Raw genomic sequence first — 14308 nt, 5'->3', positions numbered from 1 at the left:
GTTGCTCTGTGGCACATGGGATCTTCCCGGACCAGGGCTTGAACCCGTGTCCCCTGCATTGGTAAGTGGACACTTTTTTTTTTTTCCGGTATGCGGGCTTCTCACCGCTGGGGCCTCTCCTGTTGCAGAGCACAGGCTCCGGACGCGCAGGCTCAGTGGCCATGGCTCACGGGCCCAGTCGCTCCGCGGCACGTGGGATCCTCCCGGACTGAGGCACGAACCCGCTTCCCCTGCATCGGCATGCAGACTCTCAACCACTGTGCCACCAGGGAAGCCCGGCAGGTGGATTCTTAACCACTGCGCCATTAGGGAAGTCCAAGAACCATGCAGATTTAAACTGCAGTGAAATACTGTTTTTCATGTATTAGTGAATAAAGTTCAGAGTCTGCACACTGTTGGTGGAGCCGTGGGGCAGTGCAGGAGGGTGATCACCAGAGTGTTGTGGAGTGCAGCAAGGCCCACAGTCTGTCAGGAGGGGAAGTGACACCCCTTCTAGGCATTTAGGCTCTGGATGGAGCTGCATATGTGTAGAATGACATGTGTGCCAGGATACTCACTGCAGCCCTGATTAAACAGAAAAGACTGGAACAACCTAGAGGCCACCAGCAGGGACTGGCCAAGTCCATTTTCCTGCACCCATGCAGAGGGTGAGGTGGCTGTCTCTGCACTGATGTGGAACAGTCTCAAGGACAGATCAAGTGAAACAATGAGAGGCGCACAACAGTGTGTGCTGTGCCAGCGTTGGCGTTATTAAAAATAAGAATATATGTGTTTATCAGCCTTTATGTGTGGTACATGTATGCAAGGGTGTCTTGGGAAGAATTCACAGAAATTGGTAAAAATGGTTGCTTCTGGGAAGGGAGCTGGAGGTTAGGGGTGGAAAGGAAACTTATTTTTCACTCCATGACCCTTTTATATCTTTTGAGTTTTCTCTCATGTGCATGTATTATCTACCCCTCTGTACACAAACACAAGGGAAGAAAGTGGGAAAGGTGCTTCAGGACCAAGGAATCAAACGTTCCCTCCACCTGGGAGGCCTTGGGCACTGTCCTCTGTGTGTTCTGACTTCCTGTTCCCACTTGCTGGGCACTGGCTTTGCTTTGATTGCTCAGCTTCTGGTTCTGGGTGTATAAATGGTGACTTCAGGGAAGACCTTAGCATCTCATCCTGCTCCCTGAGTTACTGCTTAGGCCAAAGGGTCATGACTGCTGTGCAATTTCAGTCAGTCCTCCTGCGCCCTTGAGCTGCCCCGGCTCCACTCTGCATAGCCTCAGTCCTCCGTAGGCTGAGAGCGTGTGTGGGGTGTGGGGCGTGGGGGGTGTGTGTGTGTGTGTGTGGTGTGTGTGGGAGTGTGTGTGTGGGGGTCAGAATTCTCCCACAGAATTGAGGTTGGCACTGGGCTGCTTTCTTCCTCTCTAGGAGTGTGGTGATTGCAAAATTAGCATAAGAATTTCATTAAAATGTTAATACTTCTCATTTGTATATCTTCAAAGTGCTTCTATGTGTATTTTCTCCTTGAATCCTCATATAAGACGTGCTGGGTAACCACTCAGAGCCGGGCCCAGTGAAGGGAGCGGGGCCTCAGGTGTAGGCAGCCTTGGTGGGTGCTTGTCCCCAGGTGTCCTGACTGCGGGGCTTGTGTCCTTCCTCTACCAGTGGTGACTTTTGGACTGTTTGGAATTTGAAGAGCTGCTAATGAATCTCCCTCATGACTTCACTAAACTGCTTTTGATCAGCCTCAGACAGTGGATTCTGGCTATCATAGCTCTTTAGCTGGTGTGGGAGGCTGGTGTGTGGGAGGGACATGGTGACAGGAAGCACTGTGGGAGCCCGGGAGGGGTCAGGGAGGCATAGTAAAGAATGAATAACAGGTTTTAGAGGATCTTTTTTTCCCTCCTTGTTAGTGTTTATTTTTTCCAGAATGTATCTGGTTAGATTTAAATTTTCTAGCTTTTACATTCAAATAGACATCTTAGATATATGGGAATGTCATTCACCTGTCTCTAAGTTAAGTTCAAGATCAGGTAGGATAGAATGTGTTGACTGAAGAAAAAAAAAAAAAACACAGTGTGAGAGTTGTGACTTAACTTTATTTGAAGCCAGATGAGGACTGTAGCCTGGGAGACAGCCTCTCAGCTCTGAGGAGCTACTCCGAAGAGGTGTGGGTGGGGGCAGGAGGTCAGTATAGGTATGATTTTAGTGGAGGGGAGATACTTGCAATCAAGTACACATTTTGGCAGAAGGTTCCTGCTAGTCACGAGAAGGTTACTGCTAGTCACGACTGTCACTGTTAATGAATTTAGTGTTTTTCTAGATATGAGAAGACACACACACACGCGCGCGCGACAGAGGCTGGAGTCCCCTCCCCTGAGCCCACCTTGAAGACCACTGCCCTAGGCCACATTCTGTCTTTCTGAAGCCAGCAGTGTTCCAGCAAGATTTTGAACCTTTAGCCTCTCTGACTTGAGGATTTTCTTCTTTATCTCTTTGGCCATAGTAGCTATCTATAGTCCACACAGTGGTTTCCCTGCAAATTGATTTTTTTTTTTTTTTTTTTTGTGGTACACGGGCCTCTCACTGTTGTGGCCTCTCCCATTGCAGAGCACAGGCTCCAGACGTGCAGGCCCAGCAGCCATGGCTCACGGGCCCAGCTGCTCCGCGGCATGTGGGATCTTCCCGGACCGGGGCACGAACCCGTGTCCCCTGCATTGGCAGGCAGACTCTCAACCACTGCGCCACCAGGGAAGCCCTGCAAATTGATTTTTGAATTGAGTTTTGGCCCCCGGATTAGATGCATTGCTCTTGTTGCAGCTTGGTGATAGCTGATTCTCTTCCTGTTTCAGTGGCGGGACCACTGGATGCAGTGTGTGTACTTCCTGCCAGAAGAGGAGCCCGTTGTCCAGGGCTCAGCCCTCTGCCTGGTAGCCCACCACGACGACTACTGTGTGTGGTACAGCCTCCAGAGGACCAGGTGTGCCCCGAGCCTCACTGGGTGGGGCATTAGGCTTGTGACACTGTGCCTTTATATAAATTCCCTGTACAGACCCTGTAGAGGTTTGAGTGGGCACATTTGTATCTGAACAGAATAAGAGTGAAAGTTTGTGACTGGGTATTTCAGTGCCTGTTTGTGTGTACTCAGAAGAGGCTGCGCCAGTGGCAGGACCCCCATTTGGAGCAGATATATATGAGAAGCCTTGAATTGGAGGGCCCTCCAACCTCTAATGCCCACTCTACAGCCAGTGCCTAGACTCTTGCCCCCTAGAGGACCATGCATGTGTCCCCTCTCCATCTCGATTTCCCTGGGGCAGGTCCCTGTGCCGTGCCTTCATGCTCACTGGTGCCTAGCAGGTCATCACCCTGTGTCTGTTCATTTCCTGGCCCAGCCCCGAAAAGGATGGGAGAGCCCACCCAGCACGCCCTGTGTGTGACTGCCAGGCTCACCTGCTCTGGAACCGGCCTCGGTTTGGAGAGATCAATGATCAGAACAGAACTGATCAATACGTCCAGGCCCTGAGGACGGTAAGTGTTCAGCCCCTTAGGTGGTTGTAGGCCAGGAGAGGTTTGTCCCATGGACCTGACCGAGCTCATTGCTCACTTATGATTAGCTGGTTTTATTTTCTGTGCTCCCTTCTCTGTCCATGAGTGGCTTCAGCTGGCTCCTTCTGGGCGGGTATTCGGGCAGAGGCCAGGGAGCTTGTTTCTGGACTACCTGAGGGCTTGTTCTCTGCTCTTCTATGGGAGCCTCTTCCTGGCCCCTGCCTTCCCTCTGGACACTTTGCCTTTATGGTCACCAGCAATTCCTTTGCGTGATCCTTGTGGATTCAGCCACCCCATTATTCCTCTCATCTCCTGCTTCCTTTCTAAAATTTTCTAGAATGTAAATTTTGTCATGTAACTCTCCTGAAAGACCTTTGCTCCCTGCTACCTGTAGAAGGGGTCTCTCAGCCTGGGGACCACACACAAGGTTTAGATGGGGGTCTCTGGACCCCTTGGCGTCATATGCAGAAAAATATGTGTGCATGTATGCACATGCATGCATTTTTTGGGGGAGGGAGGGTCCCAACCATCCTAAGTTTCTCTCAGAGGGATCTGTTGACCCATAAAGGCATTCCTGCTTTGGGGAGTCATTTGATGTGCCCACAGCTTTCTGTGCTGTGACCAGGTAAGGAAGAGGCCTGTGGTCGTGGATTGGGAGGTTGCCTCTGATAAACAGGGCAGCCCTTCAGCTGGGCCTTCTAGGACGGCTTGAGGACAGTCTTTCCTGATGGTGGGGAGAGGTGAGGGAGGTGGGTGTGTTGGAGGGGGGTGCTGGTTACCACCTGGGCCTGGAAGGCAGGTATGACTGATGTTAGGGCATAGGAAGATCCAGCCGGGCCATGTAGGGGATGGAGTGAGGAGGAGATCAAGATTGAATAATCACAGAGTGAGGTGGGTCAGATGGGAGATGTTCCTGTCAGTTTGTCAACAGGAATTTCTTGACATGGTAAGAAAATCTGTGCTGAGGTTGTTCTTTTCTGCAGGTGCTTAAGCCGGACAGTGTCTGCCTGTGCGTCAGTGATGGCAGTCTGCTCTCCATGCTGGCCCATCACCTTGGGGCAGAGCAGGTACTGGACATGTGCCTTCTACCAGGTTCCTGACAGCCACTCTTGAGTTCGGGTGTGGTGTGGTCTGGGTACACAGTTTTGTGACTAAAGCTCTTTCAAGTGCAGCTGCCACATATGTGGCAGGCGTGCTTGCGTTGGTGGCTGAGGGGTTGTTGCCTCGTGTGCGGGCAGGAGTCAGGCTATAGCTGTTGCCCCATCGCCACAGCTCCGGAGTTTGAGTCTGCCGCTTCGCTAGGCTCAGCGCAGAATGTTGTACTGTCCCAGGGGGATAATGAGCACAGGTAGAGTTAGTTAGATATTGTCCTCTGCCTTGGAGTTGCATTTTAATCTTTGTTTTCTTTCTCTGTTAAGTGCATCTCCTACAACTAATAGCATGGTATCCTCTTCAGGTATTTACGATAGAGAATTCAGCAGCTTCTCATAGACTGATGAAAAAAGTAAGTGATAATTGTTGTTACTGAAATAATGAGGGGGCCTGTGGGGCCTGCCTTCCTGAGTCTGGGATTGATTGCTTTGAAGCAGTGCTGGTACCAAGGGAACTGGGAGGAGTAGCAGCTGCCAGTGAAGTTCTTGTGACTCCTGAGTCGAGAGCTGGCCTGGAGGTCTTCTAGGGCTGTCATTGAATAGCAGTGAGCGTTTAGACTCTACTTTGTTTCTTGTGGTTGAAGAAATGTAGGCTTCTCTCCTCACTTCACATAAAACGAAAAAAACTAAAATCTTCGTGGTGATAGAACTGAATTTGAGATTTGTTTCTGGGGCACCAGCACCCACGGAGTCACTGCTCAACAGACTGACCTGACTGGTTGGTTCTGTGACAGTGTTTCTCCTCCTGGCCAGTGATTCCCTCTCTGAGGGATAATCTACCTCCACCAGAACTACAAGCCTACAGCTAAGTCTTGCCAATGTGCCTGCAAGAGAAATTTCTTTTGCTCTTACGACATTTTGCTCCTGATCTCATCTGAGGTCTGTAGGAGGCCTTTGGATGGGAGAAGTTCTGCAAAGCAGCTGGAAGTGGTGCTCCAGAACTGTTTGGCCAGAGAACTGCACACAAATAAAGCAACTGAGATGTTCTTTTTCTGGACAAAAACAATAGTTTTGTTTTTCTCTCTAAGATCTTCAAGGCTAACCACTTGGAAGATACAATTAATATAATAGAGAAACGGCCTGAATTATTAACACCTGCAGACTTGGAGGGTAAAAAGGTAAGTAGTGAGTGCCCTGTGTTTGCTCTGGACAGCACGGCTCTGAGACAGCCCGCCTGCCCCCTTCTCCGGACCTCACCGTGTGTCCCCCAGTCACTCACCAGCTAAGGGCTCACCGCTGTTGAGGGTGTGGTGAGGTTTGCAGAGATGCCTGCTGAGCAAATACTTGCACAGCTCTCAAGTGGCTAATGGCCGCTCCTTCAGCAACGGCAGACGGGCTCTGCTGGGAGCGACTTCGGCGCATCGTGTCCCCTCCCTTTTCCCTTCACAGCACTGCTGTGCACGCTTCCGCCTCCCATCTGTTCCTCAGTCCCCCGTGTGCCTCCGAAACTGCTCCCCGCCCTCAGTAACCTTAGCTGCTAGACACGGTCTCCCTGCCGCTTCATCTCCCTGGCTTCCTGCACCCTCACAACAGGGGCCTCTCCCTCCTCAACATACTTCTCTTTAGGCCCTTAAGAGGCTGCCTTTCCAGGGTTTCCTCTTCTCTTTCTGGCTGCTCCTTCTCAGTCCTTCATCGGTCTCTCTTCCTTCACTTGATCCTTCCCTGCAGGTGTCCTTGGTGCTCTCTCCTTGCCTGTCCTCTCCTCTTCCATTGCATCTCCTCTCGGGACCATCACATCCCTTCCCATGTGGGAATCGTGGGTGTCCAAGCCGGGTCTTCAAATCTCACATATCCCACAGGCCCTTCAAGCTGGAACCTGTCATCTTTCTTGCCAACCTTTTTTTTAACCCCTTTATTGAGATATAATTGACATACCATAAAGTTAACCCATTTCAAGTGTACAATTGGAAGATTTTTTAGTAAATATACAGAATTATATAACTGTCACACTGTCTAGTTTTAGAACTTCCATCACCCAGCCCCTAGCCCCAGGCAGCCACTGATGTGGTTTCTGTCTCTGTAAATTTGCCTTTTCTTGGCATTTCATGTGAGTGGAATAATGCAATATGTGGTCTTTTGTGTCTGGCTTATTTCACTGTTCATGGCTGAAAGGTTCATCCGTGTTGTAGAATGTGTCAGTATTTTGTTCCTTTTCAATGCTGAGTAGTATTCCAGGGTATGGCTGTGTGATATTTGGTTTACCCATTCACTTGTTGGTGGACATTTGGATTGTTTCCAGTTTTTGACTATTATGAATAATGCTACTGTGAGCATGGGTATGTTAAGTCTTTGTGAGGGTTTGTGTTTTCGGTTCCCTTAGCTACCTAGGCTTGGAATTGCTGGTTTGTGTGATATTTTTGTTTAACTTTTTTTTTTTTTTTGGCTGCACCATATGGCTTGTGGGATATTAGTTCCCTGACCAGGGATTGAACCTGGGCCCTCAGCAGTGAAAGTGCCAAGTCCTAACCACTGGACCACCAGGGAATTCACTGTTTAACTTTTAAATAAACTATTAAACTGTTATCCAAAGCGGGTATACCATTTTACATCCCAACCAGTAATGTATGAGGGTTCCAGTTTCTCCATATCTTTACCAACACTTCATATTGTCTCTCTCTCTTTTTTTAGCATAGCCATTTTAGTGGGTGTGTCGTGATGTCTCGTAGTTTTGATTTGTGTTTGCCTAATGACTAATAATGTTGAACACCTTTTCATGTGCTTATTAGCTATTCTATATCTTGTTTAGTGAAATATCTATTTAAGCCTTTTGCCTGTTTTCCTCCCATGCCTTCTTTTTAAGAACAGCTTTCTTAGATATGGTTCATGCAGCAAAGAAATTTAAAGTGTACAGTTCAGTGATTTAGTATATTCATAAGATTATGCAACCATCACCACAATCAATTTTAGAACATTTTCATCACCCAGAAAGAAACTCCTTGCCCATTAGCAGTCACTCCCTGTTTATCCCCAACCTCCCAGCCCTAGGCAGCCACTAGCCTGTTTTCCTTCTGTATGGATGTGCCAATTCTGGACATTTCATATAAATGGAATCATGCAACGTATAGTCCTTCGTAGGTGGCTTCTTTCAAAGTTCATTCATGTTACAGCATAAGTCAATACTTCATTTCTTTTTGCTGCTGAATACTACTCCACTGTATGGCTATACCACATTTTATTTGTCCGTACTGATGGACATTTATTTATCCATATTGATGGAGAGTTGATGGACATTTGGGTGGTTTCTCCTTTTTGGCTACCATGAAGGATGCTGCTCTGATCACTCGTGTACAAGTTGCTCTTTCTTTCCCTTATAGATGAGGATTAAAAAGATATTTAGGGAATTCTCTGGCGGTCCAATGGTTAGGACTCCACGCTTCCACTGCAGGGGGCATGAGTTCAGTCCCTGGTTGGGCAACTAAGATCCCACAAGCCGCACGGCACGGCCCAAAAAAAAAAGAGAAAGAAAGAAAATTTAACTTCTGAAAGCCATTGATATGGTGCACTGGCTAGACTCCCGGTCACTGTTGAGTAGAAGTGGTGAGAGTGGGCATTCTTGCCTCAATGTTGGGGGGAGCAGGGAATACACAGGGCCAGCCCCTTTCTGTTTTCATTGTTTCCTTCTGCATCTCTGTCATCTCAACCAGGAACCCATGCGTCATCTTGGACTGGCCCTGTCCTTGATGCCTGTCTGCTTGGGCCCAGCCCTGGGTGGTCTGGCTGCTCAGCATCTGCTGTCTGGTTCTCCTCCCTTTGACACAGACTCCCCACTCCTTGCCTGGACTGTAGCAGTGCTCGCCCAAGTCATGTCCTGTCCCCAGCTCCACCTGCAGGTAGCCTCACTACTTCCTACATACTTTGAGGATCTTTCTTTTTTCTTTTTTTCGCCACACTGTGCGGCTTGTGGGATCTCTCAGTTCCCCAGTCAGGGATTGAACGTGGGCCACAGCAGTGAAAGCCCAGAATCCTAACCACTAGGCCACCAGGGAACTTCTGAGGGATCTTTCTAAAGCACATTCCTTCTCATATTAAACCCTGATTAAAGCTTTTCGTGATCCCCTCTTGCCTCCAGGGCAGAGTCCAGTCCCCTTTACCTGTCATCAGCTGCCTTTGGTGACCTGGCCTCTCTCCACCTCTGTGGCCTTGCCCTTTACCGTCCTAGCCCACCTGCTCGTCTGACAAGCTCCCCAAAGGGCCTTGCTCTCTTTCACATCCCTGCTTTTGCTTCTGCCCATCCCTCCTCCTTTGCTTTTCTGTCTCCTGTTCATGCATTTATTCATCTAATCAGCAAACCTTCACTGACCATCTGCTCTGGGCCAGGTGCTGTGCTGGGAATACTGTGCTGCCACTTCTCTGTCCCTACTTCTGTGGTCTCCAAGCCTGGTGAAGGAGACAGACTAGCGCTGATAATAAATTGTCATGATAAGGCTTTGAGTAGGGTTTACAGGATGCCATCCTGGAAGCCCTTCCCTATGCTCTTACCTCTAGAGTCTCTCCACGAGCCCCTTCCTTGCTTCTGTCCGAGCTTACTGCACTCTCTGAGGATGGCCCCCAGCCTTGTCTGCTACCCCTTCCACTCTGCACTCCTGAGGGCAGGGCTCATGTCTGTTTCTCATCTTTGTATCCTCAAGGGCAGGTGCAGACCTTGACATGCTTGTTGACTGACTGACTGACCGAGTGGATGAGTGAATGAATGAATGTGCCTGTGAAACTTGTAACCTGTCCTTTACTCCTCAGCCGAATCCTTCTGACGCCCTGGTCCTGCTTCTTGCTCTGATCGCCAGGTTTCTCTCCTCCTGGGTGAGCCGTTCTTCACCACCAGCCTGCTTCCGTGGCACAACTTGTACTTCTGGTATGTACGGACTGCTGTGGACAGGCACCTGGCGCCTGGCGCTGTGGTGATGCCCCAGGCTGCCTCGCTGCACATGATGGTCGTGGAGTTCAGGGTAGGCCACCCAGAAGTTTTCGGGCGCGGGATGGGGGGACCTTGTTTTCTTGTAAAGACTTTGGATGCAGATGGAGCAACTAGGGTCTTAATAGTTTGGGCCTCTGTTTTTCTGTGTCATCACACTGCAGGGCTGAATAGAAGAGGCTTGCCTTTGTAAAAATGAAGTAATTTGGCACATGAAATGGAAATGGCTGTGTGTTGTCATTTTACAATTATGGCTTATCAGAATAATTTTAAAATATAAATTAAGAGTTTCAGAAGATAAGCTGTGCAGCTTGCTCTGCTGTCATTAAGAGCTGAGGCTCCAGTTCTGTTACCATACCTCACACGCAGCCCGTGCCACGCTGGGCCAAGGGGCCTGCCCCCCGCTTTCTGTTAATAAAGTGACTGTTCTGGCAAAAAAAAAAAGAGAGAGCTGAGGCTCCCGTTGTTAAAAGCATTTTGAGATGGCGAGTCAGCTTCTTTATGCGAGAAAAATTGAAAAGCTTCATTTTAATTTTCTCATCAAAGCAGAACCACAGTCACAAAGTCATTTTGGCAAAGGCATTTTTTATTAAAAGGATTTTGAAATGCTTTTAACCTGAAATGTAGCGTGAACGTCATTTGATATTTCTTTGATAAGAACGGCTTTATCCATTGGTAGCTTAGTGGTTCCATCACTTAATTTTCTGGGCATTTCTTTTGTGTTATTGATTCACTTGATCAGATTCCATGTAAATTCTGGTTTTCATGGCCAAAGAGGGAATGTGGAGAATGATACTGTTCCTAGGCATACGTCCAAGAGACAGAGGATGCAACGTTGACTGGCCTGAGTGCACCTCTGGTCCCCTCCTGGGATCCTGTCCTCACACTCTCTTTATAGGCGTAGAGCCTCGAGAACTGGTTGATAGAGCTCTTCCCAATGAACCAGTGTTCAGGATGGACAAGGAGGGAGTTAGAGACACTATCCTGGTAGCTCTGGCCGATTGTCCCTCATAGGAGAGGGCTTGGGATCATGGGGGGCTTTACAGGTTTGAGGAACCATCCTGGGTCTTTGGTGTCTTCTGGGTCCCTTCAACTGTGGACGTTTCTTCCAGGCCTGCAGGAGCAGCAAGATGTGCCTCAGGTTTGGACCTGGGGCAGCCCCCGAGCCTGACCTCACTTACCCTTCCTGCTCTTGTCACCACACTTCCGTGTGCCTGGGTGGGCGTGGACATCTCTGTGCTGTCCCACAGAACCCTTGGCGTGCCTGCCCACCCGCCCCCATTGGGTGAGTGCGGATGTTGGTGTGCCCTGGCTGGGTGGGTGTCAGTGAAGGCTGTGCCTTCCTTACAGGACCTGTGGAGGATCCGGAGCCCCTGTGGTGACTGTGAAGGCTTCAATGTGCACATCATGGATGATATGATTAAGGTAGGCAGGACCACAGCTCCCACCCACAGTGTCCCACCCACCCACTCCACATGGCCATAGGCTTCTGATGGGGACGTGTGGCTTCCATGGAGGGACCTGGGTTGGGCAGTGCGGGCAGCGTGCAGAGAGCTCCTCTGTTGGGGGCAGCGAGGGCAGGTGTATCTGTTCTACTTGGTTCACCATGAGCATGAACCTGAGAGCCATTGGGTCTCCAAGTCTGGCTGGTATTAGGCCATTCTAGGCCCTGGGCTGGAACCCCTGAATCAGAATTTTGGGTTGGGGCCCGTCCACCACCAGGCCACTGGAACCATTCCTGCCAGTGCCAACAGCTTGTTCTCTTTTCGGATGGTCTCCCTAGAAGGCAATTTTGGCAACTTTCTGAGCCAGCCATTTTCATTTTGGGGACTCCATTCCAGGGGAAAGTGCTAGAGCATGGAGGGAGGTGGGATGTGGAAGGAGGGTCCTGCAGGGTTATTTGTACGTCAGTAGGGGATCGAGTCAGCCACCAGGGTCTGCATCTCCCAGAACCCAGAGCAGCCATGAAAGTGCCAGCGATATTTGGCTCAGCCAGGGTGGATGTGAAGAGTCATGAGCCCCGTTAGAAGGGCAGGGCAGGGAGCACCATCCCATTTTTATGTATTAAGAAAATTCACACGTGTAATAACTATAAATGGAAAGTAACCTTTAAAAATTGTGTACAATATTAAAATTTTTTTTAATAATATAAATTTATTTATTTATTTATTTTTGGCTGTGTTGGGTCTTCGTTGCTGCACACGGGCTTTCTCTAGTTGCAGCGAGCAGGGGCTACTCTTCGTTGCAGTGCACGGGCTTCTCATTGCGGTGGCTTCTCTTATTGTGGAGCACAGGCTCTAGGCGCGTGGTTGTGGCTTAGCGGCTCTGGAGCGCAGGCTCAGTAGTTGTGGCACATGGGCTTAGTTGCTCCGCGGCATGTGGGATCTTCCCGGACCAGGAATCGAACCCTGCATCGGCAGGCGGATTCTTAACCACTGCGCCACCAGGGAATTCCCAGTCATCCAGTTTTAAAAGGGAGTTAATGAAGCTTAGAGTGACTCACCAAGGAAACGGCTTGTGAGTGGTGGCAGGAACAGAAGCCAGCTGGTTGGGCTAGGCACCTGTGGTCTTTTGCGAGGACCCACTGCCCCACGTGACCGTGGCAATTACCCTGAGGGACCAGGGCCATGGAGGTTAGGGGCCACTGGCATAGATAAACTCTGGAGACGAGGACATGGCCTTGTTCCCTGGCCACCCGGCTTTGTCTCTGTACACTCCTGCCTCCTCTTCCCTTCTCAGCACGCCCTCGACTTCAGGGAGAGCAAGGAGGCCGAGCCCCACCCGCTGTGGGAGTACCCATGCCGCAGCCGCTCCGAGCCCCAGCAGATCCTGACCTTTGATTTTCGGCAGCCAGTCCCCCCGCAGCCTGTCTGTGCTGAGGGTGCCATTGAGCTGAGGAGGTGAGTGTGGGCTCCGAGGTGGGGGGAGTGGGGGAAGTGGCAGGGTTGTTTTCTCATAGTTATTGCCCGAGTGGCTAAGCACTTACATTGGCCACTTTCATGTGGGTGGGATGGCTGTCCTTGTCTCAGCCTTGCTCTTCCTGAAGTGGCCCTGAGTGAATAGTGGGTCCCCACAGCTTCTGGGTGGGGAGAGCGAGCCACAGTGGGCTCTCTCAGATCCTCCCACATCTGAGGCTTCCTTTGAGCTAAGCAGCATGTTACACACAGCTGCAGAGAAATGTGAACTTGGTTGCTATGGTTACCCATTAGCTCCTATTCCTGAACTCTCCTGGGAATTAAAGCAGGTTAGGAATTGGCAGGGGCTGTCGTTGTGATGCATGGTCAGGCCCATCCAGCTCCAGCTCTAGCTCCCTTCATGGGGAGGGGCTGCTGCTTCCTGGAGGAAAAACTTTCTTCTAACTGGGTGGAGGCCGTGAGCCCAGAGCCCCTTTGGGCTCCTGTGACAAGGACGAGGCAGGGCAGTTGCCCATCTGTGCCTGCCATCCAGAGTATCTGGGAGAGATCTTCTAGACTTTGATGCCTGGACTCCTCTCTGAGCCTTCTGAGCCAAACCTTTCTCTGACCTCAGGCCGAGGAGGCTGGTCCGGCAGCAAGCTGGCCCTGCCCCAGGGTTACTCTGAGTATTTGGCCAGGCTGTGGGGAGTTAGTGGGAGCTTTGGGTTGTGGCTCTTCTTGCTCAACATTTTACTGAGTTGCCTTTAGTCAGGTGGAGCGTTAGGAGCCTCCTAACTGGGCAGGATGGAAGTGGAAGAGACGAGAGGTTTCTGAAAAGCAGAGGGGAGCCATGACCATGCTTAGCCAGTCTCTCGTGCGGCTGTTTGTTTTTGGCCCAACGTTCCCACCCCCAATCCCACCCTCACCCCCAGGCCCGGGAGGAGCCACGGGGCCGTCCTGTGGATGGAATACCACCTGACCCCGGACAGCACGGTCAGCACCGGCCTCCTGAAGCCTGCGGAGGACAAGGTAGTGCTGTGTGCGCGGGTCCCAGAGTGGGCCGGCCCTGAGAGCAGGTGCTGCTGTGCCACCTGCCTGCGCTCCAGGTGTTCCTGGCATGTTCAGCCAGATGATAACTCTTCAGTGGCCCCAGGTCACCCGGCCCTGAACAGCAGCTTCCCACCACGAGCTGCCTGGGCTAGAGGCTGGCCAGGAGGGCGCTGGGATGTCAGAAGCCCTCACCGCCCTCTTGCTGCTTCCCCTGCAGGGGTACTGTTGCTGGAACCCCCACTGCAAGCAGGCCGTGTACTTCTTCAACACCACACTAGACCCCAGAGTGCCACCAGGTGACCCCCAGACCGTCACCTACACCGTGGAGTTCCACCCCCACACTGGAGATGTCACCGTGGATTTCACGCTCTCAGATGCCCTGGACCGTGGGTGCTGACCCTCACTTGTTGAGAAATAAAGTGGCGGAGGGCGCCAGGCTCTGAATGGTGTGGCTTTCTGTGAAGGAAGGTGAAGGCGCCTCTCCTTTCAGGGCCCGGCTCGGCCTCTGGGCTTGGAGGAGACCTCTTCCCTTTTTGTGTTTTTGCACTGCGGCTCCTTGCTCCAGATGTGGTGGGAGCGGGGATGGCTTTGGAGCTGAGGAGGGGCCAAGGAGCCCACCCTGCAGTGGTTATGAAGTGCTCAGAAAGCTCCAAGGCTACAGCGTCCCTCCTGCCCAACCAGGGAGCGGAGCCAGAGTTGACTGAGCTGGGCAGCTTGGGCTGCTCTTGGCTATGCAGTGCTGGGGCGGGCATGCTGCTCTCGTGGGA

General features: G+C 51.0%; 1 protein-coding gene across 3 annotated transcripts in view; it reads left to right on the top strand.

The window, feature by feature from the left end:
* PRMT7 (protein arginine methyltransferase 7) overlaps positions 1–14009 on the top strand; it is a gene marked incomplete at its 5' end in the record, with an annotated part of 44683 nt that extends 30674 nt beyond the window's left edge. For 2 of the 3 annotated variants that reach the window (XM_079723339.1, XM_079723341.1), the window contains 10 exons: positions 2844–2971; positions 3384–3519; positions 4521–4604; positions 4994–5041; positions 5717–5806; positions 9470–9631; positions 10948–11022; positions 12337–12497; positions 13424–13520; positions 13759–14009. In XM_079723339.1, coding sequence (XP_079579465.1) covers positions 2844–2971; positions 3384–3519; positions 4521–4604; positions 4994–5041; positions 5717–5806; positions 9470–9631; positions 10948–11022; positions 12337–12497; positions 13424–13520; positions 13759–13938 — 1161 coding nt within the window. In that variant the 3' untranslated portion in view covers positions 13939–14009. Of the gene's footprint in view, positions 1–2843; positions 2972–3383; positions 3520–4520; positions 4605–4993; positions 5042–5716; positions 5807–9469; positions 9632–10887; positions 11023–12336; positions 12498–13423; positions 13521–13758 lie in introns of all 3 variants that reach the window. The other variant, XM_079723340.1, reaches the window with a different exon arrangement.
* Positions 14010–14308: the final 299 nt, after the last annotated feature.

Source organism: Hyperoodon ampullatus (genome assembly GCF_949752795.1).
Source record: "Hyperoodon ampullatus genome assembly, chromosome: 18".
Taxonomy (NCBI): domain Eukaryota; kingdom Metazoa; phylum Chordata; class Mammalia; order Artiodactyla; family Ziphiidae; genus Hyperoodon; species Hyperoodon ampullatus.
Note: the sequence above shows the minus strand (reverse complement) of the source record. Positions and strands in the feature narration are given on the sequence as shown.